This window comes from Chaetodon trifascialis, chromosome 18, assembly GCF_039877785.1.
Source record: "Chaetodon trifascialis isolate fChaTrf1 chromosome 18, fChaTrf1.hap1, whole genome shotgun sequence".
NCBI classification, from domain to species: domain Eukaryota; kingdom Metazoa; phylum Chordata; class Actinopteri; order Chaetodontiformes; family Chaetodontidae; genus Chaetodon; species Chaetodon trifascialis.
This window is the reverse complement of record NC_092073.1, coordinates 15,733,960-15,758,956: the sequence shown is the minus strand read 5'-3', so window position 1 is coordinate 15,758,956 and position 24,997 is coordinate 15,733,960. Positions and strand designations below refer to the sequence as shown.

The window sequence follows — 24,997 nt, the reverse complement described above, 5'->3', positions numbered from 1 at the left end:
AGCGTCAGCATAATAAACTGGAGGCACAATTAAGGAAGAAAAAAATCCCCTAAACCACATGAACAAGTGCTCAGTGCTGCAGCAGCGTTCAGCGCCTCAGTCCAGCTGCGGGTTGTCTTTAGGACACAGGAAAAAAGGACAACAGAGCTTTTCTGTTCCTCCTTCTGGGGAATGCAAATGATCAGACAGTGACATACTGAGGGACTACAAAGCATGTGTGTTTTAACCTCAGATGTGCTGCCATGATTCTATTCGGGAGGTCTGATATATATTCGTGTGCGCAAACATTACTCCCTTTGTCTAAAATTCCCAAAAGCAACACACGGTGGGACATTCACATAAAGTTAATAGTTAAAAGGTGCTTTAAAACTTTATGATTTAACAAGATAGAACAAAGAGCCCTTATTTAAACCTTGGATTAAAAAAAGTTGCTGAGATCTTCAAAAAAAAAGAACCCCTCCTGTAAAATTAACGGCCCTGAAAAGCATAAAGTTTGGAGGTTTTTCCCTAAAGCTTTTTTAGAGAAAAGAAAACCCAGAGAGATTCCTCGCCCTAAACCCTCCTCTCTGTTCCCACAATCCCCCGAGGAGGCTGGTGCAAAGTCTGCCGCTGTCTGGCTGTTCCCATGGCAACCACCAGGTGAGCAGACAGGCTTGGAAAGCACGGCGGAGAACACGTGACTCCCTCCACATGCTCAGGCACGGCGCACACACGCGCGCACGCACACACGCACACCCTCAGCTAACAGGAGGCGAACTCCCTCTTTTATTCAAACTTGCAAGTACATGGCGTAGTCACAAAAAGGCAATGTTTGGTGAGTCTGAAAGCAGACAAGCAGATGACCAGTCTGCCAGTCCGTCTGTTTACCACTCTGTGTCTGTCTGTGACACATGCACACACACACAAACACACACACTGCACTGAGGAGTGAGGAAGAAGAGGAGGAGGCTGCCCTGGAGGGGGGCGACTGAGATGTGTCATAACCGCTGAACGTCAAGTCCAGTTCTGCCACAGCGGCAAAAGGAGAAGGAGAGGGTGGTGAAAAAGTCACACAGACGACTGAGAGAGGAGAGGAGGATCGTTCTGAAAGAAAAATGGATTCTGAGGAAAAAGAGGAAGAGCTTTGAGCTAAATGTCAGCGTGATAAAATGCTCGCACTGATGATGCTAAATGGGTTAATGCTCACCATCTTAGTTTAGCATGTTAGCATGCTAATGTTTGCTAATTAGCAGAAGGTACGGCTGATGGGAGCATCATTAGTTTGCAGTTGTTTGGCCATAAAATGAAATATTGGACACTTTGAGCTGATGATGGTGCTAGCTGAGAAGACACCATTAAAATTCATCCTGAGGTGCACAATGCATCCAATAGTTGTTCAGACATTTTACTCAAAAATAAAATATCAACCTCATGGTGGCGCTAGAGGACGAGTCAGGTGATCGGGGAGTCTTCCTCTGGGGACCATGAACGTTTGCACAAAGTCTCGTTGCCTTCCACCCGGTCGTGGTGGAGTTAATTCATCCTGGACCGAAGTGGTGGACAGATGGACCGGCTGATCTTCAACAATCTAATCTTATCTTTCTATTTTACTGCTCTGTTATTTCTTCCTTCTGCTGCACTGACGCCAGAGCAGTTCCTTGCACACATGTCCTCGGTGACTAAAGTCTGATTCTGGTGAGGAGCTTAAACAATATTATGAGAATTCACAAATGCAATTGTGATAAGGAAAAAGAAAAAAAAAAAGTGTGTTGCTTAGCAGCATGTACACAGTCGTATGCAGTTACTGGAAGGAAGTATTATGATCTGACTGTTTATTATTGACTCTTTTTATCACCAAGTATTGCTTGTTTGTGCTGTCTATTGTATTTCCTCCTTCTGCACGTGGCACACACAGATGGATTACTTCAGTGATGAGGTTCAGCCTCAGTCATATTCAACAATACAAACTATCACCGGGCTGCCAAAACACAGTCACATGGACATTCTGTCCAGCAGCCACATGTGATTAAGATGAACATGTTTTGGACTGGAGAGATTCACCATTAGACAAATCAAATTGTTCTGTTGGGAAACAGCAGCGGGCCCCGTGTCCGTCACGAGACTTATTAAGATGTGATGAATAAGGCTGAATCAGTCCTGCGCTGTCGATCTGAGGAGGGCCGAACCTCTCCTCTGTCCTCTTGTCATAGCTCTGTCTGGGATTTGCATAATCAGGCAGGTGACAGAGGTCAACGTGCAGCCATGTTGTCTCTCATTACTCAGCTATCCCTGCCTCTCTGTTTGTGTCTAACCTCTCAGGATGACACAGGATGCCTAAGCCAAACGAAGGTCAATCCACCCACCTGACCCATCTCAGACACTCCACCTTCGTGCTCTCATGCTGCTGGTGTGTGATTCATCTTTTATTCATGTCTGCTTCAAATGGGAACTTGATTAAAAGCATGGCCACATAACGCGAGGAGGAACACACACATTCCTTAGAGATTTCATCACTGTTTTAACATGTAGGCTACACAGTGAAAACCCTCACGGGGGTGTGTTTGTGCAGGAGGCTGACACAGAGGTGGGGAAAAGTGCACACCTGCATGAATATTACATTACATGTGTTTTTGCTTTAACAGCCACATGTGCCTCTTTCATTCGTAAGCATTTCCCTCCCATAACTGCCACTGGCGTTCTATAAAAAACTCTTTCCCCTGCCATGGCCAAGTTGTGCTCCCGGCCCCTGGGCTTTGCAGCTCCTTTCTGCCGAGGCGATTTCTGTGGAACACGACTCCAGAATAGGCTGGATCGTGTTGCCGTGGATTCCGCCTGTCCGCCTGCAGGGTCTATAAATAGTGCCTGTCAGATATTTTCACTCCTGTGCTGAGCGCATTCAGTGGCAGAGCGGTGTATTAATATCCACGGTGACCAGAGTCGTGCCTCAGGAGTATGGTGCGGAGGTGTGGGTGTGCGAGTGTGCATGTGTGCATGTGTGTGCAGGGAGGGTAGGTGGAGGGACAAGCAGCCAGGAGCTCAGCAAGACTACACACAACCAGCAGGCTGTCATCTTCCCTCCAACCTCCCTCTGCAGACTGAAGCTCCAACAAAAGAGCTCTTCATGTCTCACTCTCTGACGTCTCCCCACAATGTGTACACACAGTTGATTTCAGCTTACAGGGGACGTGATCTGAGTCACATTACCTCTTCACCCTGATTACTCCATGTTATAACTGCCTCCTGGAGACTCTAACCAATGTCTCTATTATGCAATCAGATGCGAAAAACCACACAAGGCCTATCATCTTAATCATAAGGATTCTGCAGCACATGAATTACATTAGAGAGGGCTAATATCCCTGGTGCACGTTGTTAATCAGCCTTGAGAAAGTGCAGATCTGCAGATAACCCCTGAGAGCTTCAGCTGTGTGAGATTTAAACATGAAAAATAAATCAGGTGAATAACTACGAGGATTAAATGGAAACAACCGGGTAAACAAGTCACATTGGGTATGAATTCAATAATAAGATAAAGGCTTTTTACCAGTTTGTGCAGCTCACACATACAGTAGGTGCAAATAATACTGTTTCTTTGAAAGCTTCAGCAATTCATCACTTCTGAGCAGGTCATGTGCATACACCCCAGCTTTCACGGCTCTCTCACACACACATGCACACATGCACATAACTAGTGACTGCCTTGTGTAACAGGGGAGGACTCTGCATGCGCAGTTGCAGTGCATCACATGTGCAGATGAACAACCTGAGGTCAGACAACAACACACAGCACACTGACAGAAAATGCGGCTCAGCAGCCAAACTCTCCACATGTTTTGAGTAATTAAGAAATTATGTTAATTTAGCCAATTTCCATGAATTTTCTCCCACTGTTCCTCTTTGTGTGAGAAACAAGCTCTCTACTCTCCTTACACACACACACACACACACACACACACACACACTGTCACGCCCTTCATCATTAAAAACATGCACAACAAAAGCAAATCAAAGGAGAATAAATGCTGCAATAGTATGACGATATTCAACATGATTGCATCATGTGTCTCCGTACAGTGAGCTCCTGCTCTTCATGAACAAGGACTGTGTGCAGAGAGCCTGCAGAACACTGCCTCCAGTGGAGAGGGTGAGTATAACTAAACCAGCTCCTAATGACAGTGCTGAGAAGCAGCCACAGAGGGTGGACAAAATAACATGAACACTACCTTTAACTGTAATATAAGCCAGTGGAAAATAAAGCAGTAAATATTATCTTTTTAAGCTGTTAATGTTCAGTTTTTATTGGAACAGGTTCATTAAGGTGCTGATTTCCCACTGGGAAATTGAGCCATCATTCACAAGGAAATATATTTTCAATACTCTTTGGTATATAATGTGCATAGCCTCTATAGCTGATTTTATTTGGCATCTTTTTTTTATTGCCCGTTTGTTCTTTTTTCTACCTCTGCTTGTTTATTCTTGCTATTGTTACAAGTGAATTTCCCCAGCGTGGGATCAATGAAGTCTTATCTTGTCACCTCTATGGTTATTTGTGACTATGCAGTTGTAATGAATTACATGATACTGCAAGGTGGTCCTGTTTTTTCATTCACTCCTGTATGTGATATAAGTGTAAAAGCTGCTAAGCATAATAAGTTTTAACATGCATAATTTAACATGCATGCATGCAACAGCTCTAAGGGGATAGATGGTATTTTCAAAAGCTCCTTTTCAAAGTCTGTAATTTAGCTAATTTAGCACTGCACTTCCATGAAACTGGAGGACTTAGAAAAACTAAAACACGTACATTTCTGCATCAAAAGCCAAGACTTGCTGACTTGTAGCCCCCAATACACTGAAGTCAAGCTCTAAAAACACGGCTCCTACATGTCTGACATCTTTTCGTTAGACCCTTCCTGTCTGGTAAATGCCCACGTCTTTCAAACTCCACGCCCATGTAACTCAGAGTTTCTATTTTAAATGTGTAGTTTCCAAGCCTAACCCAAGATAACCCCTGATGACATCACTAGGGGATATTTTCTCAAACTTTAAAAAGCTCCCTTCAGAGCCACAGAACACATACAGCTGATCTTGACAGGGAAAGTCAGGGCAGTTCCCCTTTAATTAACTTTTTTAAAAATGTTTTGTTGCCAATAGAAAAAAATAAAGATAAAGACAAATGGCAGGAAAAGTGCATTAAAAAGTCGACACTTTCAGTGCAAACTCAGTGTATCACCAACTGCCTTCTTTACATAATTAACCTTCTCATAGTATGGCACCGATCCACAACTCTTGTAATGGCAATGACTAGGAATTTGTCATCTGCGTCAATGATCTCTGCTCTTCATCTAATGTTCCAGGTGCTTCTTAACCTGCTGAAGACTCGGTGGAATCATGCTGCAATAAATTTTCAAAAGTGGATTTTAAAAAGTTCTCTAAGAAACTTCTCTGAGATAAACAGCGCAGACATCTGCCTGTGTGACAGTGTTGCAGTACAAAGTGTCACAGGCGGAGATAAGAGAGTGCAGTTGGCTTCTGTCTGAGTTCGTTCTGTTTTCTGAGACATTCCAGGAGCTGCACCGTGTGACGTCTCACATACGGCATCACATTTCACAGTGGCCCACAGTCAAAACCACAGACCTCTTTGCTGGTGCAGCTGATTACTTGCAAGCATTAAATTAAACTTTCGGACTAGCTTATTAAATAAAGGCCAGCGTGCACACAGGAGCAATTCATTCCTTTGCTCCAAAAGTAGGAAAAGAGAAGAAAACTGATGCAGATACACCCTCTTTTTCCTCTCTCATGTTGCACGCGACTTCGCTGCAGTATTGTGTGCTTGTCATCTTTTTTCTCCAGCTTCATAAATTTACTCTAATATCCTCATATGCTCCACTTCACTCTCCTCCCCTTTCCTCCTCCTCTTCCTCCTTCACAGTGCCCAGCCTCTACTGGCGCCACGGCAGGGTCATCTGGGGTTCCACAGCAGAGGGGGAATGCGTAGAAACAACAGTCGTACATTTTCACAGAATGAAACCATGAATGAACCGCACACCAGGCACCAAATACTCTGGCTGTATGCAAAACAGACCTAGAAAATCTCATTAAAACACTTTTAGGATTCATTGTTGCTGCTGTGCCACCAGCTATCCAAATGCATAAAAAGGTGGTTTTAACTCCCTGTGATTATTATCTCCTGACCTTAAATCCACTGCCAGTGGTTGGGTTGGTATATGCTTAGAGAGCAGCAGCAGCAGCAGCAGAGAGTGCCCTGATGCAGTGCTGCTGCTGTGTGCTGACAGAGGAGGAACAAAGGTGAAGCTGTGAGTACAAACTCTGCACAAAGACAGGAAACCTGATATTCCAGCTCTCAACATGGACTGAGTCTAGAGAGAGGGAGAGTGTGTGCATGTGTGCGATATCAACAGCAGGGAACATTAAGTCCTGCAGGACACATTCTGCACGGACGGTACGCTGCATGTGCGTATGTGCTTTTTTTTCTTTCTTTTTTTTGTACAGTACATCTGCAGCACAATTAATCATCCTCGACTAAAGTAAGTTGAGAAACTGTGTCAGAGTTTAACCTGCTTTTCCATACGCTCACACTTCAGCTTCATGAGGCTTGAGCACGGATTGCAACAAAGAAGAATATTTAAATATATGTTAACCACTAAAATGCATCAAATGAACTGCAGGCCCGTGCAAAGATTTTCCTCATCGATAAAAAGAAGACCTTTTTTGAGTTAATCAAGCGAGGAAAGATAAATACTTCCAGGCTCATTGACAGATTAATGCTGTCACCTTCTTTGACTGCTGAACAAGAGCTGTGTTTGTGACCATGTACAGTTCAGTGCGGTGCCTCCGTGGGCAGCCCCTGACCCTGCATTGTTATGTGAAACCCTGGGCACCATGCTCCAGTGCTCAGCTATGCCGTCACCCCCTCTAGGCATGTAGCAAACACAGCCCTCTGAGTAGCCAGCGAGCGGCTGCCCTCCTAAGCCTCGCAAAGCAGCTTAGAGCTCCGGCTGCCTCCACGGTGGTCACATGTGTGAAACGTGCACTCTCACTGACACAGAAACACATGCAGGCGGGCTCGCCGCCGCCTTGTGCGTGGCCACAGCAAGACGGGCGGGGCTTGCTCGGCCTCATATGGACAAAAAGGGGACGGGTTAGGTCATAGTCACTCCCACTCAGCTGTACCAAAGCACGTTCCCCCTCAGGCACAACACACACACCTGCAGAAAAACATGCACAGGGACAGAGAACACACACGCAGTGTTCTGCTGCTCACCACAGCTCATGTTCTTCACAGGCAAGAGGGAGTGTTCCAGCAAATCATAGCCATGTGCCGGGAGAAGGCTGGAAAGAAAACACTTTCCCAATGACACATAGATTCCCACTTAGATCCGTCCGTCAGGCGCTGAGAACAAATGAACTGAAAAATACTTTGGTAAAACTCAGCTTCAGTTTTGTTTGGTTTCCCTCGCTGCTCTCCAAAACATGACGCAGCCTGGGTGAGCTGCTACACCTAATTAGAGTCAATTATGGGCAAGAAAAACAGCCAAACAATGTAGTTTCTCTGACAACAGAACAAAAGCGAGTTTATCTTGTTTTATCTCTGTGGACATGGGAATATCATCAGGGTTTGTGTCGACTCCTGCTATTGGTTGCTTGTGATTTCGGCGATCTAAGGATTTAATCCTCAATAAAAGTCAATCAAATGACTAAAATCTTAATGTAAAATGTGCTGTAAGCTCAGCACAGGGGCTCCTTCTTGCACAAAGAAAGCTCGGTGATTCCTTTCAAGCCTCAGCTTCTCTCCAGTAGTTTCTTTGATTTGTGACTCAGCTAAAGGATAAATATATACACCTTTATCTTGCTCTTTTCATTCCTCCTCGTCTTGTTTCTCTTCCTCCTCCTCACTTTTCTCTGCGAGGGGAAGAATGAAGAACTAGCCAGCAGCAACCAGCAGCAGAGGGATTCACAAATATGTGAGGATGTGAAATATATTCTCAAACCGGAGTTAAAAACATGAAAAACTGTGTTTTCTAAGGCATAATGCATTAGTACATTAAACTGTTGTCTTGCTAATTGCATTGTTAGCACTAATAAATCTCAATAAAAACAGCACTGTAGCCAAAAACACAGTGAAAACAAGAAAGGAAATTTTGTTTTTGTAGATTATCTGAGCTGATAATGCTGTCTTCTCTGCTGACACAGATTAATTAACTTAACAAAGTTCTTGTCATAATGATCTATTCATTCAACATCTTAAACATAATCAGTGTAATTATCTCTGCCACCACTGTTGCCTCAGACATTCAACAGTCTTTTCTTGTTTTTGGCACAGTGGTTTATGCAGCTATATGTAAGGCTCAGACGCACTTTCTGATGGTTTTTCACATCTGACTTGGTGCCTCTGCAGAGGAACATGTTGAATTTTCCATGTTCATTAATGGTTCAGCATAACACGAGCAGGCAGCGCATCTACAAACTGCATCAAGGGTTAAGTCTCAGTTCAGTCAGGTCTTTGTCAGGTGCAGCAACTGTGAATCTATCAAAATAAAAAAACGTGTGTTAGATAACAAAAAAAAGTTTCCTTCTCAGTCTCAGCTGTCCAATGCATCCTCCATATTTTAACATTTGGCAGCATACACACTGCAGCGAACCCTCATCTGCTCTCTGCCTGCTTCTGTTTTGGATCCATACACTGAACATTTGCTCTTTTACGTCAGGCACGTCACCAGGAACAGATGAACGCAAGAGCATGCATATTGAGACAGAGCTAATGCATTCACTAATAACTGATAATGTCCTGCATACATGACATATATCATCTATAGCACTGTCGCACATCACAAATGTTGGTGCTCCTATTTAAAATATTGAAATATGTTGCATTATTTATGTAATGCATATGCATGATATTCAGGCAGTGAGTAGTTGTACATACTGTACAGCAGACTGAGAGAAATATGCCTCAAGATTTTTGGCACAAGACAAAAAACACTTTTACATACTGTCGGTCTGACACTTCATTTAAAGAGTATTAAAGTTAAACATTAGAGAATAAATTAATTAATAGTTAGGGCAAAAAGAAAAATGAGTAAATTAAATTGTGCTTCCTCTAGTACTAGTTATGCTGCATGCTTTTGTCTCTTCAGGGGTGGTCTGTTTCTAGACTACAGATGGGACATTTCTAACTAATTGGGCTCAAATCTTGGCATCAAAGTAATCTGGCTGAGAGATGACTGATGAATAAATAAGACATTCCTACATGAGCCAAAACTGATTTGAAGAATGACTTTTTCAGTGTGATTAGACTAATAAGCAAAGCTACACCAAACTGATTAAGTTATGAACAGCGTCTAAAAGCCGCAGAGTTATTTAATGAACATTGTAAATTGAAAAAAATAAATGTTTTCTCCCACATTCACAAATGACGAGAGTGTTTTGTTTTTTTTTTCTCGAAAGTTCTCTGAATGAAAACCAACTAGATTACCTCAATTGCATGTTGGGCAGTATCACTAGTAGCAGCAGCATGAATCACACCCGCACCCACACACACACACCACTGCTGAGTCACACACACTGTGCCTGCCCTCTGTGTCATGATGCATACATATTAGCCATCACGGCAAACTCATGACTGCTGGCCCTGTGAGATGCGTGGTGCATGGCATGTGTTTGTGTGTGTGTGTGTGTGTGTGTGTGTGTGTGTGTCACTCACGTCCAACACGTCATTCAACCAGTATCACACGCTCTGTAAAGCACTGCAGACCTCAGACTGGCATGTGCGATGCAGACAGGATGCTGTAGAAATGAGAAGACGCAGCAGGGTTAAGTGAGGTAAGAGACCTTTAACGCCTTATGATGACAGAATTTGTTTCCAGCACATGATGAGACAGAATAGTGCTGCATATAAATTGATTTCACTGTCTGTGATCAAATATGTTATGTTTGCACCACAGGCGAAACGCTTGAGCAGTTTTGACCTTATCTTCCTCAACTGTCTGGTCTCTGTTCTCGCTGCTGTACATTCTGGGTTATTTTGGTGCACTGAAATAACCCAGTTTGGCCTCGAATGGCCCCACTGTAATGTTCCCATATAACCCAAATGTGGGCAAGACAATACAGAGCACTGAGTTTATGTGGTCTTTACCGCCCCCTGCTGGACAAGCTCAAAATGTCTTGCATGTGCAATATGAAAGGCCAGTTCATTCTCATGGCTGTTCTTACACATTCAAACACAGGAAGTCAAACAGATGCATCTGCGAGCATGCTCACGCTCTCCTCTTTGCAGCTCTTCACCAGTCACGGAGTGTAATCCGCTGGTATTTAAGTCTCCTTCCAACCAGCCGGGATCCTCCCTCTAAAACAGCTGGCTGGTGTACGCAAGTGTGTTTAAAACGCAGACAAGGCCAGTAAACTTCCCCCTAATAACACTGCACAGTTCACAGTCAAAAGGCGGCACATTGCATATTCCCTTTCATCTCTCCAGTGCCTCTGAGACAGAGACAGGAGTGGGTTTTGAAGGGAGGGATGAGGGTTGCAGTCAGAGGAGGGGCAGAGGAGGGGGGAGACAGCCAGGCTGAATCTCCCATTTTTGCCCCAGGGGTGTGTGCTGCTGTGTTGCTCTCTCTTTGTCTGAAGGCTGATTAACAGAAAGCAAGACTAAAGAGAGTGAATATGAATTCTGGGCGCCAACAAAAGCTTCTATTGTCTCAAACTTCCGCTGCATTTTACAAATGCGCGAAACAGAGGGAAACCCAGATAAAGGGTGATACAAAGCTGTGTTCAGATTGAGTAAAATGGATTTGTCTGCTGTAAAGGTAACTTCATATACTGATTTTGATAGTTTATGGTTTATCTCATAAATCTTAACACCTTAAAATCATAGCTAACTAGTAACTATATCCACCATGTAGTGGAGATAAACATCTAATTTTTATCTTAAATAATAACAACATCAAAAACGGTGACAATATGCCAGTGTTGTGTTTTCAGCTTGTTCTGTTGCCCCCAAGTGGCCAAAAATCAATTAATGCAGCTTTAATGACAGCTTTTGAGTAAGTTACAGCACTTTCAAAAGCTGCCTGTAAAGCTGTCAGTTCAAAGTTTATGGGATGTGCTGTTGATTTCATGACAAGCTTTTAAATAATATTCTAACATTTTCTTTCTTTTTCATTTCTAGTTTTAGTTTTTAGCTTGTGTCAATGCACTAATCTCGCCCTCCATGGTTTTACTGCAGTAAAGATATTTCACCACATGATAGCATCATTATCAAACCCCCCTATCATTTCACATATGGAAAAAGCTTCCATATGCACATAAGCACTGTGATTATACTATGCAGTACCAGCCAGAAACAAAATAATAATTACAGCGCCAGTATGTGGCCCACAAAGCTCAATGTCATGACAAGTAATATGTAGTTAGTTCGTTTAACATTCAAGCCCAGAAAAGCTGCAGCGGAGCACACATTTCTTAGCTGATGCGGTTTTGCTGCAGCATGTGTCAGGGGGAGTCTGGTTGGGGTTGGTGCTGTCAGCGAGGTCATGAGGGAGCAGAGTTTCCTGCTGCTCTTACTTGATCCCTGAGGGTCAGCAGGTCTTGGAATTCCTGGGTGGAGACGAACTTCCACACCACTTGTTTCCTCGCTGGCTGTCTGGACCGGCTGAACCCCAGCCAGCTGAAATCTAATCTGAGAACGAAGAACCTCTAAAACAGGGGTGCCCAAACTTTTCGCCTCAGAGGGCCAAAACCAAAACTTAATTGTGGGCCAAGGGCCAAAAGCAAACATGCACGCAAAATGGTACAAAGATGCCAAGTTCTCTACTTGACTGGTTTCCTTTGCAAAGTGCCAATATGCTTACTCTGCTTAGATTGTGAAAAATAATAAATAATTTGGGATTCTACATATTTAAAGGGCATTTTTACCACACAAAAATAAAACAATGATTTATATCAGATTTGATATTTTAATTAGAGGCACCAGGGTGGTGTGTACTATCTATTAAGGCTAAGTCTTTACTGCTACCTGTCAACACTGGGGTTTGAAAATGAGGGAAATTGAAACTGTGGCATTTTGAAAAAAAAAAAGAAAAAGCATGACTTTGACAGATGTTGCTCTTCATTAAGTACAGGTGGCTGGTGCTGTTTCAGTGAATGAGCTATTGTTCTACATGCTGCCACCTGCTGTACGAGAGGGGAATGTAGCAAACACATCAGGTAGGCAGTTAGGCCTTTCGTCAATGTTACAGCCAGGTTAAAAATATGGGGGATGTATGGGAAAATATTTAAATGTAGGTACAGCGAGAGGAGAGTAAAATAAGTGAGAATTCAAGGAAAACTGGAGGGTTGCCAGGTCTGGCTTGCAGCAGCACCCTGAGCCCTTTGCTTCATGTCATTCCCACTCTCTCTCTATACCTTTCCTGCTTGTCTCCAGCTATCACCATCAAATAACAAAAACAGCAGAAATGGCAAAAAAAAATAAATTTAAATACATTATTGTTTTATGTATCTTAGCAACAAACATCTGGCAGACCAAACAGAGCATTCTAGCAGGCCAAAGTTGGTCCGTGGGCCCCACTTTGGGCAGCCCTGCTTTAAAAGAAGCAGTAAAAAATGATTGTCTAATTGCAGTGGTGTATCCAGGCTGTTTCGTACGGGGCGTTCAAAGTGGGACACGGACTTAAAAAGGGGATTTGCACCAACCATAACATTTCAGATCTTCAGAGTTTTGCAGTCATGTCAAACTTTTCCAGAAGTGTGTGCCAGATTTACTCTTTGTTTCTGGTCTTTTTGTTGCTGTTTCTGGTAGCCATGATTTATTTGTAAAGTGCTATACAAATCTAAAAAGTGAGAGAGCACAGAACTGAACCTGATGATGTTTTTGCATTCACCTTACTGGAGCGTCCTTGAGCCACATACCCAGTCACAAGGGCCTCGAGGGGTGCAGTTTTATAACCCAAGCTTGCAAGAGTAAGCAGCATTTATCATACAAACCTATTTCAGTATTCCTTTTAGTTCCTTAAAATGATCTGAGCACACCTGAATGTACACGTTATTTCAGAATCAGCACTATTTGGGAATACAGGAAGAGTGCAAACATTACAAGCATCTTTTCTGTTCTTTGATTGCACAGTTGATGTGATGCATGTTGTGTCTGAAGCACTGTTGAAACCTCTGATAATCTGCTTACATGTGATCATTTCCAAATGTATGGTTTAGAAATTGTCCTGATAGAATACAACCAAGCACACACTGTGCATTAACTCTTAGGCATAGGCATTGCACATTAACAGTGCTCACATGCTTTGAAACTGCATTGTAAAGCTGTAACCTGAGAATCTCTGTTAATCAGTATCTCTCAAGACTCAACCCACACAAAATGCTCTCAAAGCAACAGAGCTACATCTTATCATAATTCTCTTGTTTTAAAATATTTCGCGTTTGTTGTTCTTTGTCTCTGTCCTGCTCTTAAACGCTGTAATGACTTCCCCTCAGGATCAATAAAATTAATCTCATTTCATCTTAATGGATGGTGTGTTGCTGCTCAAAGATCAGGCAATTACGTCTGAGCTCTGGAGGTCTGACCTGACGTTAAACATCGAGGATTCTCCTGAAAACTCTCATGGGAGAGAAAACACACACTAATGGCAACAGATGTTTGATACAGAGTAAAATGGGGATATTGGATAATTGATTTGAGTAACAACATTAGCTTCTGTACTTGAGATGAACGCTGCAGATGCAGTCTACATTACTTACTAATGTTTTGGCCATTTATATCCTATTGTTAGCCACTAGACTTTTTCATAGATCGTGTTTCACAGTCTGTGGTAATGAGGAAGAAAAAGGACTTTGCTCACAAACGCTTCACATCCTGTGCAAGTCTTGTGATGCTGCAGGAGTGTCTCTGATCATCACAGGAAACAGACGCCGACTGACATCTGTAAGGTAACGATTCTCCTCTAAATTTCCTTTATGTAGCCCAACACCTTGGTTTTCATCTCTAAATTGAGGAGTTATCGCACTCTTCTGCATTGCTGTTAAATTGCATGACTTCCTCCTGCATTATTGATGCTCTAACCTGCTATTTCTACAAGTTAGTGGAAGAATGTGAAGCTCTACGAGCAGCTAAAATGCTTGCTGGTGGTGTTAAGATGATGGCTAACACAACATTTATTGCTAGAATTAACAGCTGATCCTCAGAGAACAGGTATTAATGATCACTGATTATCCGTCATGTACATTAGGTGATATCGTTATTCGCAAACTGTGTGCTGCTGTGATTGGTCATGGAATGGAACAGCAACCTGAGGCACGCCCAGTCACTGGGGAGCACCCACCTGTCATGTGACCAGCCCACCTGGACAGATGCAAGGCTGCAAAACAAGACAAAATCTGTGTCCCAGCTAGTTGCCAGGTGAGAGAAGCATCATCTTCCTCAGTCTATGTGCATATGTGTGCATATGTGACAACTAAGCACACAGTCCAACCCTCCATAACCATCTGCATGTTGTGCTTCCATAGATGATTAATATGGCTTTTGTGTTATTTAACAGGTATCAAACTACAGTGGAAGAGAGTGCGTCCATTCAAGACACTTTGGTAAATAATGGCGAAGCAAATCCAAAGCATCTGAGTACTTTACATGACATTTCTGAGCTGTTTGCAAAAACATCACCATGGGAAGAATAATCAATACAGCTGGATGCTGCTTTTTTCTGTATCACTATCAGACAACTCCATCTCTTCAGGAGAGTACAGAGACTCATCTGGAAGCTCTGATGTGGAGGAATAACAAGAGGGAACAGTCTCGAGCCAAGACCAATTTGGTCCGCACTCAGTCACTGGGAAGCCTTCAAACCAGCGCTGCGTCCATCAAGACCCTGAAGGCTCTGTTTGAGTCGAAGGCAGCCACTCAAAACAAGACAAAGAGCAGTTTCAGAGCTGCAAGTTTCCCATCACCTTACAAGGCAGCAGACATCATGCCGGCCATGAATGGAGGTGTTGAGAAGGACAAGAGCCCTGCAGAGAAACCGAAGACCCAAATTCCTGCTGACGCTCCAGTTAATGAGGCAAAACATGATCATGTGACGCAAAAGGTAAATTTCTAATAGGTCAAAACAAGAATTTATTGTGTTTCTTGACTGATGAGAATAGAAAATATTTACTTGAGCAACTCTTTTTCCAAACATTACTAAAGTAAACAAGCTTCAGAAAACATCAGTAACATATTTCATTTACATTTAGCCGTCATCTAGTGTAAGTGTGTGTATGCAGATGCCTCTTGATCATTTTGGGACTGATGGCAGATTCATTTTCAGCCCATGTTCAACTTGAAACTGTCAAGTTTCTATCAAATCCATTATGTTACTTCCAAAAATAGAATCACGACTTTGTATTGTCACACTGACAGATGCAGGTCTGCTTAGTAGCAGTGACAGTTCATTATTTCTCTCGCTAGGTGGTGAATCAGACCCGCATGGAGAGGAGGAAAACAACAGGGGGTATTGATTTTGAAAAAACTGCAGCCTCTCAAGGTGGTGAGTACCAGACAGCGTTCATTAAAGCGTGCTCTGTGAAGAACCACCAACCCGACCACTAGTTCTTCCTATCTGCTGTACTCTGCCAAATGAATGCTTAAGTGCTCTTTCTACTGATTAGTTATCAGTAAAACTTTGATGAAAATGTTTTATTGTTCAGTGAAGGACATTTGCCTGGCAGACAGAATAAAGAATAAAAAAAAGCCTCGTCATAAAGCCTCGTCATAAAGCACACTTCCGGGAAAAAGCTGATAAAACCAAATGAGATACTGTGCTGGAGAACAGCCCTGACCAAGGCTGGGGGGGTGGAATTCATAAGGATTCAGATAGCATGGTGCAAAGTCGAAACACCAGAAGACTTGTTCAAAAGGTACTGTGCATGGGTTACTGACTGAGAAACACAAACATAACGTTGTCTTTAATTTCCAAATAATTTCCCAGGAAATTTCCTGGAATTAACAATGTATTTTGGTCCAAATTATACAGAAAACAGAGTGCTCAATTAGTATTAATACATTCAAATTTATTGCTAGCATAGAGAGTCTTTTAGTCAGTGCACAGCTTGTCAGCTGAACATGCAAAAATGTGAAATTTGTCTACAGGCATGAATTCAACACATATGAAGAAAAAAGTTTTTAGAAAACTACATGAATAATAAACGAACAATAGACTTACAATACTTCAAGAAAAGTCATGTTTTCCTTATAATTAGCACCAGATTACACAGATTTCTTTCTGTAACATCAGAAGGAATTACTCATCTATAGAATAAAGTAATACCAAACATCTTTTGCTTTTTGATCCACCACAATAACATGTTTAGCTTCTCATAACATCGCAGTTCTTTGCCTATATCCTCACGCAACTGAAAAAACCTGCACAAGATGCCGGCTCGCCTGGTAAACACTGCCTGGAAAGCCCTCTGTGACTCAGGTCAAAGCTGTGGATGGCATGAATGAAAGCGAAGAGGGGAAATGGAGACGAATATTCGCACGGTGACTGTGCAAGAAGCCGTGATTGACTCAACCTGGTGTGAGCATAGTAGGCCACTCCAGAACAGGCCAGAAATAGCCGGCATGCTGCAAGTCCTGAATAAGTGCAGGAGGGTGAAAGGGTCAGCTGTCACCGGGGCAGGAACGAGACAGAGAGAGGAAGCCACCGAGTGTGGCAGAGACACCGCTGCCAGACTGGAAATCAGACCTAAAAACATTCACAAAGACTGAACGGAAATAAGAGGACAGGCGGGCCAGAGGAACTGGGAGCTGTTCAGTTTCTGTGAGTACAGATTTGTGTTTTGATCAAATGGAAAAACTAGAGAATATTCTGTGTCTGCTGAGTAGAAACAGTCTTACCAGCATTCTATATGGCACATGCTCTAAAAAACTTGCCTACTCCTAAAAGCTTAAAATACAGAGAAAATTAGGGGAGGAACAAAAATTACCTGCAAGTTTTAGCAGCTATGTGGAGACTTTAATATCACTGGAGGTTGACCTACATGTTGTGGCCAGAATTCACCAAATCCTCATCCTGAAGAGTTCTCCCTTTGTACCACATCATGTTTTGCCATGTGCTCCAGCTGCTTGCAGACTATTGATGTACTGTATCTACTTCCACAAACAATTTTAAAACATGTGTTTATTTACTTTTGCTCTCTTATGCTTTGTCAACTATAGCGGCAGTGACTTGACTGTCCTTTGAACGCTCAGTATTTGTGTCAGAGGAGTCAGGTATCCATCCCTCTCCACCACAAGTGGTACATTTATAACTCGACCACATGGCAGCTGTTGCCCTAAATTTCTAACTTTAAACGAGCAGTTTAATGACAGGGATGGGAACGTAGAATTTACCTGCATATTATTAAAAAAATGCCTGTCTTTTAGTCACATGTTACTGTGACATGCGTCAAGAAAGTGAAGACAAAATTAAAACCACTTTTGTCCCCTGTGATGAATTTGATACCACATTTGTATCACACCAAGTGCTTGATACCATTGTCAACATGGATAGCAAAAAGCTCTGATTAGGCCCTTTTTAAAGGTACTACACAGCATAACGTCATTAAACATTAAACCTGCTGTGTCTGATGTCTCTACAGATGAAAAGAGGAGGTCAGTAACAGATTTCAGAGACAGCTCCTTCACCCAAATCAAGGAGAAACCGTGTGTCTCGGTCAAAGCTATGTCGGCTCTCTATCTGTCAAAGATGGCACCTCAGGAATCAACGCCGAGTCTTTTAAAACCGGTAAACATCTGTCTGCTCATTGTAGTATGTCTTCTGTCTAGACCTGGATTTGTTTGATTTTCTCAAAACTACAAAAACAGAATTCAGATAGTAATATAATTTTACAAATATGCAGTCCACCAATGCACGTACACTGTGGCAACATGTTTCACAAAGAAGATTGGCGGCTGACACTGCAGTGTGTGATCCCTGGCAGTCTCCAATAACACATCATACAGTATGACACAAGTTAACCTGACCTGAAATGATTACTGTTTCCATCCAGGCACAAGATCAGTCACCTGAATCTGGGAGAGGAGTCAAACTAACAAAGGTAGGGTGAAATTTCACTGGATAATTTGCATGAAGATGTGTGTTGGATTTGTGACAATAATATAATCTTCCACGCTATCACACACCATATGGCTCAAGAACCAAATGCTTGTTTGTCCTTGAAAGACAGAAACAGCTGTGAATGGATGCCATCCGCTCTGTGTTTTATTTCATTTAATTGTGGTTGCATTTGCGGTGGAATCTCTCAGTTGCTTTGGAGGTCGGCTAACCCACTGACACCTGGCATGTGGAAAGCAAATCAGTTGGCTTGATGAAGGTAACATATCGCTCTCATTGCCGTAAGCATGTCTGCACAGTCTGGAGCATGATATTTACTGGATGACTCGGTTACAAAGGACTCAATGATGAGAACATTGCTTTGTTCTTCAAAGATGGCTGAAGACTTCCAACAGAGCAAAGATGACCTCCCTCCACTTCCTTCAACCAGACATCAGCCAGGGCCAGAAGACATCTCTGGGGCACATTTCCAACAGCCAATGCCATCCCAAATAACCAAAGGAAAGTTATACCAGCAGCGGCAGAAATGTGAGCTGAGGAGACTCCTGAAGCACACTCACCCAGAGCTGAAGATGTTGGATGATGTTGTGGATGAGGAGCTTGCTGAGGTTTTAAGCTCAGAGACTGGGCTGACAACTGGTGGAACTGGATATGAGGGAGAAGTCCTTTCAAGATGCTTGATATTTGAGAACTGTGCCTTGGGTGACAAAGTATCTCGTTGCACCCCCAAGGGGCAGATGGCAGAGGGAACAGCGGAAAGAGGCGATGTCCGTAAAACATCAGCTGTATCTGAGGAGCATGAAGAAAGGCCATGCAGTGAAAGTGTGAAAGGGATCTTGGAGGATGACAAAACATTTGGTTCCAGTATAGATCCTCACAATCTGTGTGAGGAGGATGTGATAAGAATAGATGTTCAGGCCACCCGAAGGATATTTGAGAGTCAGTCTGTGAACACATCCAGACTAAATCCAGATCCTAAGTTCCAGGGGAAAGTTTCTATTTCTAGGGATCAGACAGGGGCAGTCCAAAAACAAAACAAGGAGGCAAGAAAAGAGAATCTACACAATGAAAACAAAAGCAATGCATGTACCAAAAGTCTTGATTTGACAGCTCAGCTCCATAATCAAGAGCCATGTGTTCATATCAGTGGTCAAAGCACTGACCATCAGTTTTCTGGTAGGGAAGAGGTCTCTACTGGTGAGACACTCTTTGAGGACGAGCCTGTGAACCCCCCTGCTACAGAACAACTAATCAAAACGAGTGCAGCTCTTTTTGAAAACAATCCATTTATCCAGACAAACGTAGAAAGAGAGCATTCCTTTGTGCATCCATCAAAATCCCAAAGCCCAGCAGGAGACGGGGCAGCTCAGGACTACCCAATACCTAATGTCAAGAACAGAGCCAATTTGTTTGAATCAATGCCGTTTGACAAAATTAGGCATCAAAACAAGGACGAAGTTGAGACAATGGTGGAGAACATCAAGGAAACACTGAATTCCCTTCATCACATTAATGCCATACATTCAAGTGGCTCAATCATTGAGGTGAATGAGACAATGATTGCTAAAAAGGCCAAATTCATACTATTAGAGAGTGGGCCGAAGATAAAATATGATGAGGTGACTGAAGGTGGTGCACAAAACCTAATACTCCAGCTGCTACCACGCACAAACCTGAAGCGTGGCATCATTTACCTAAAGGAGGACAGTAAAGGCAGTATGGAGGCAACAGTGGTGAATGTACCTGTGCGCCCGCATCACTTCAATACCAACCAAGACACAGAGTTTAAAACTGCCAATTTCGTTCAGGTTGTTGAGGATATTCTCAATCAAGATAACTCTCTGAGGAAAGGGGTGATAATCCAGGAGGATGTGGACAGATGTGCTGAAGTCACTGTTTACTCGCTCTTCAGTTATTTTGACGAGGAAGATGTGAAAAGTTACTATCCTCCAAAAGACGTAGTGTATGATGAACCAGAGCCAGAAAGAGGTGATGTGAGAAAAAAAGACATTCAAGGACTAAGAAAAGGCACTATTGAATCAACGATAAGCTGCCTTCTAGAAACTTCTGAAGACCAAACGTGCCAAGGATCAACAAGGCCTGAAATCACAGTAAAAGGCAATGTAAAACTGTTCAAGAGTTGTATTGAAAAGGGAGATTTGGAGTGTTTGAAAAGTCTTCAGGCTGAGGCAACAGTGCAAGAACAAGACCCAGGTTACCAAAATGTGGCTGGACCAGGCATGGAGCTTTATCATGAAAAGAGATCCGATCAGGCAGAGGAGAATACTTCAGAATGGATCCCAGTGGATGTAAAGAGACTAAAAAACATGTTCTCCGGAGATCAAAGACCGCCCCAACCAAAACAAAATCTATACGAAAATCTTGCCCAATCTACCAGTATTTCTTATGCATTTAAAGGTCAAAATGTGCCACTTGGAAAGAGCCAGCCCTCTACAGATTGCAGTGTTGGGGTATTCTCCCATGGGCAGATAAAGAACACCTTTGAGGAGAGTGGTGCCCAACCACAAAAAGAAGCTTGCAACTCTACAGTTGCCCCACAGGGATCATACCTACTGGATGATGACAGGGTCCACCAGGCTGAATTAGTCGAGGTGGTGGATGACGACGATGAGATCTCTAGCCTCCAAACTGCAATACAAAGCCTCCAACAGGCCACAATTGAGGCCAAATATTTTCATCAGTCATCACAAGAAAAAAAGGAATTTCTTGTTCAAGAATCATCTAAGGAACCGGTTGTCTCAGTTACAGCAGGTAATGTCAAACACTCAACAGAAGCAAAATTACCTCAAGAAAATGAGGACCAAAAAGAGGACCCGTGCCTGAAGCCAAGTTGGGATGAAGTCCCATCAGCCAACACCATCACCATCACCTCAGGACATATATCAGACTGCAAACATGAGAATACAGAGACTCATCAGAAAGACATTAATTCTGAAAAAGAACAAATTACTGACGCATGCAGCAACAGTTCAGAAACAACCGCTGCACAGCCAGAGGATGAGGAAGTCGTTTTTAAAGGTAAACTTCAAGCAGCTATGAATTCCCTGGAGAGGTCCAACATTAATGTCAGTAGAGGAGATTTCAGAGCAGCTATGATATATAGAAACTCTTCCAAACCTCGCAAAGAAAGCTCTCAAAATGTGGATGCAGTGTCAAATCAAAAGCCCACTAAGGAGGAGCTTTGCCCCGTGACTGACCCTAAATCAACAGTACTGAGACAAGAGATCTCCAAAGAACAAGTGACTCCAGTCAATGCAGAGCTCCCAAGCCAGAGTGAAACATTCAATAAAGCAGCCATCTCAGAGAAAAGCAAAAAACCAGCCATCCCACCTAAACCTGAGCATTTGAAAGTGAAACAAAGAGAAACTCAATCAACCAAGGATGAACATGAGCAACATCTGTTCAAGATTAACAGTAACGCAAACTCAGGACCTGATTCAGTAGATCTTCAAAGAAATGAGCCTTTTGATGAAGCGATGCCAGTGTCTCAGGAAATTGAAGTGAGGCATCAAGTCCAAGGTTCAGCTGTTACCTTGGAAAGAGATAACATAGATAAGAATATCATTAATCAACAACAGGCGACAAATGTCACAGCAGAAGAGAAAAAAACCCAGGACTTCCCTGTCAAAGAGAATATGAATGAAAAAGATGAAAGCCATGTAGATTTTCATGAAGCGTGCAAGATATTTGGAGGTAAAAAGATGTTTTCAGTTAAGAATGCTCCTGTAAAGCCAAAAAGAGTAAAGATTGCTCAGCCTGACAACAAAAACCCACAACACATGTGTGGAGATAAGAATTCCTCAATTCTTGCACATATGGTTGAGGAGCCACAGGAAACTGTAACCGCTCCATCGTGCAATAACCTAAACACATGTGGACAAACTGCTGACAGCACAGACAGGCATGAGAAAGAAATGAAACAAGAAAGCAAAGTTGAGATGCGGGAAAAGAAAGGACGAACAGAGACAGAGGATGAACGCCGACAGCGTCTGTCGGTTCACATGGATGAGATCATGAGAGGGAACATAACAGCGGCCATGGAAATTTTTGACAACTTGCGAAAGCAGGAGGAGCTGCAGAGCATCCTCAGTCGAGTTGAAGAAATTGAAAAAGACACGAGCGAGGTTGATGTAAGGTCTCTGAGGGGAGTATTTGAGAACGTCCCTGAATGGGTTGTCAGCTCTGAAAAAGACAAATACAAAAAGGTCAAAGTACAAAACAAAATTGAGAAGTTGCCATTAACAAGAGACACTAAAAGCAAGTCCTCAATGGCACATGTTTTTGGAGACCTTGAGCGAGCCAGTGAGGAAATCATGAATCTAAAAGAACAGACTTTAGCCAGACTCATGGACATAGAGGAAGCCATAAAGAAGGCTCTATATTCTGTCTCTGCTTTGAAATCTGACTCAGATATCGCTGGTTTATCATGTCTGTTCAAAGAGTCATTAGGGGCAGTGCAAGGATCCCCATCCTCTGGTAATATTAGCAAAATTAGCATTGGCTCAAGCAGAACAAAATCACTGCCAAAACAGGAACGCCCTACAGCACAGGGAAACACAGTTCAGCCAGAAACCAAGACAGCAAGCGTCGAAGTAGCCTCTGCAAAACAACAAGCAAGCCCTCCATCGTCACCCGCCTTCATCTCCATCCAGTCAGCTGCTAGAAAGACAGATAAAACAGAGGCGCCTCCACCAGAGACCACAATCTGCCCGACATGTCAGCACAACCCAACGACAGAGGAGAAATTCCGTACAACCAAAACCCTGACATGCAACAGCCCGGCACAAAACAGAAAAAGGGACCCGAGAAAAGAAGGTCAAAAACAGTCCTCTTACAACCAACTTATACCTAAACGAGAGCTCAGTGTGCTGGAGGTGCAGACTGACGGGGAGGCAAACAGTGTTATGGGCACCAAAACAATCACAGAGAACTATGAGAGGACCGACAGCCTTGGAAACCGGTTTTACTCCTCCAAAACCTCCACCGTCATCACTGCTCAGCCAGACACAACATCCACAAGTCAGGCAGCGGTCGGACCGGCTGCATATCAGGTCACCAAGTACCCAGAAGTTCGGCTGCCAATCAATCAGAAACCTTAAATCATTCACAAACAGGAGCAGTTTGTTACCTACTAGCTACGTGTTGGGAGTGTTTTTCATATTCCGAATTATAAAGTTATGTACAGAATTTTATTTGCTAAGATATGAATTATGTTGTTCATTATTGCTTATTTGTTTATTTATACGAGGTTATCATTAGTTTAAGATGTTCTTATTTATGTTTGAGGATTTATTTTATAGCCTGCAGTCTGTTTATGATTTGCATTTGAAATGAAACGTTATTGGTTTTCACTGATGCGTTTGTGTTTGCTGTTATTAATCCTTGTTATTGTCAAAACAATCTTTCAGTTTCAACCAGCCTGTCGAGAGATGTGTTCAGCCTGTTTGAAGACGGTTTATCCGATGGAAAAAATCACTGCTGACAAATACATTTTTCACAAAACTTGCTTCTGTTGTAAAGAGTGCAAGAAGAAATTGAGGTGAGATATTAAAATACGCTACAGAAAGTCACCAGAAACACTGATCAATTTTCCCATTTATTGATTTCTGTGACAAAAATCACTCTGATATTAATAAATTAATTGACCTGACTTTTGATGGCATTCTTCTATGCAACTGGTTTAATAGAAAATTCTGTTAAAAACAAATATTCCAATCCAACAAATTTCAAATGCAGTATCACATGAAAACCATGAGATGCATTAAATCACTATAAATGTAAATAATCAACAAATGTTATCAAATTTTGTTTAATTCTAAATTACTTTGAACACAAACTGAACAAGAACTGAGCAACTTTTCTCTCCTGGAAGTCATGTTTGTGTCAGATGCAGGAGAAACTTTGCCAGTTTTAGCTTACCCAAGTTTGTTTTCGAGCCCAGAGCAAAGCTGAAGGTCTCAGGAGACATTTCTTCCACTCAGTTGTTCCTCCATGGAAGCCTTAGCACAGCTGTGAGCGGTCTTCTGCTTAGACAGGACACTTTTGCAGTTGGTTAAGTTTACCAGAAACACCCTAAATGGAGGGAGGAAGCTTGCTGCTTCTCCTTCTTCTTCTTCTTCTTCTTCTTCTTCTTTAAGGCTTTACCACAGCCAGCAGCCATGCTGTTGCATCACTGCCACCTGCAGGTTTTATTCTCCTTCTTCCTTACCCATTTTAAGGCGAGATACTAAGCGTCCCCTTACAGCCGTCTCTCCACAGGCTCACTTCTTTAGCTCTGTCCTGGCCTGGTCCTGGCTGCATACATCAACTCTGACTGACAAACTGTGCTTATTTGTAGCATGTACAGTTACGCACCATTATATGGGGAATTCTACTGTATATTTCACTACCAACAACTGTTCCGAAGAAAAGGGAACTATGATGAGGGCTTTGGACATGCTCAACACAAGAACCGATGGCTTCTCAGGAAAACTGCTGACATGGTGTCCAATGAGTCTGAGGCGTAAATAATCAGAGGCAATGTGAGTACTGTATTAGCACGCAACACATATCTGTATTATCTTTGTCATGTTAATCATAATTCATTAACTTGGCTCCCCTCCATTAAAAAATGTGTTTTGTTTCTGTCCTCAGCTGATGTGACGGTGACAGTAACAACACAGAAAAACCTTCTTGAAGACGTGTAATAGTCGACTGTTGTCCAAATCTTACTGTGTGTTCAAATACTGTTTTCTACTGAATGTGAGGACACATAACCCATGGCCTCCTTTAATTGCAGCAATTGTTTAATCATTGCAAGAAAGTGCAGCATAACAGGTTGACAGGTGCAGACACATGCCATCATGTCTTTTTTATTGAAGTTTACTCTCACTATAAAC

General features: G+C 42.6%; 1 protein-coding gene across 2 annotated transcripts; it reads left to right on the top strand.

Annotated features, from left to right (window-relative positions):
• The first annotated feature begins 16,759 nt into the window (after positions 1 to 16,759).
• LOC139347019 (xin actin-binding repeat-containing protein 1) lies at positions 16,760 to 23,218 on the top strand. Of its 2 annotated transcripts, XM_070986438.1 has the most exons (4): positions 16,760 to 16,802; positions 17,623 to 17,768; positions 18,034 to 18,081; positions 18,437 to 23,218. In XM_070986438.1, exons 2-4 carry the CDS (start codon positions 17,706 to 17,708, stop codon positions 23,216 to 23,218), a joined length of 4,893 nt encoding a protein of 1,630 aa, XP_070842539.1. In that variant the 5' UTR covers positions 16,760 to 16,802; positions 17,623 to 17,705. The 2 variants fall into 2 exon arrangements, 1 of the variants encoding a protein (XP_070842539.1); XR_011603296.1 differs by lacking the exons at positions 16,760 to 16,802; positions 17,623 to 17,768 and having other exon boundaries at positions 18,033 to 18,081; positions 18,473 to 18,528.
• The last annotated feature ends 1,779 nt before the right edge of the window (positions 23,219 to 24,997 follow it).

What these genes read in the sequence shown, in the direction of transcription:
- LOC139347019 (XM_070986438.1), top strand. Translation starts at nt 17,706, where the DNA reads ATGTCGGCTCTCTATCTGTCAAAGATGGCACCTCAGGAATCAACGCCG. An exon ending in CGCCGAGTCTTTTAAAACCG is followed by an intron (nt 17,769 to 18,033) that starts GTAAACATCTGT and finishes GTTTCCATCCAG; the next exon opens with GCACAAGATCAGTCACCTGA. An exon ending in GAGGAGTCAAACTAACAAAG is followed by an intron (nt 18,082 to 18,436) that starts GTAGGGTGAAAT and finishes TCGGTTACAAAG; the next exon opens with GACTCAATGATGAGAACATT.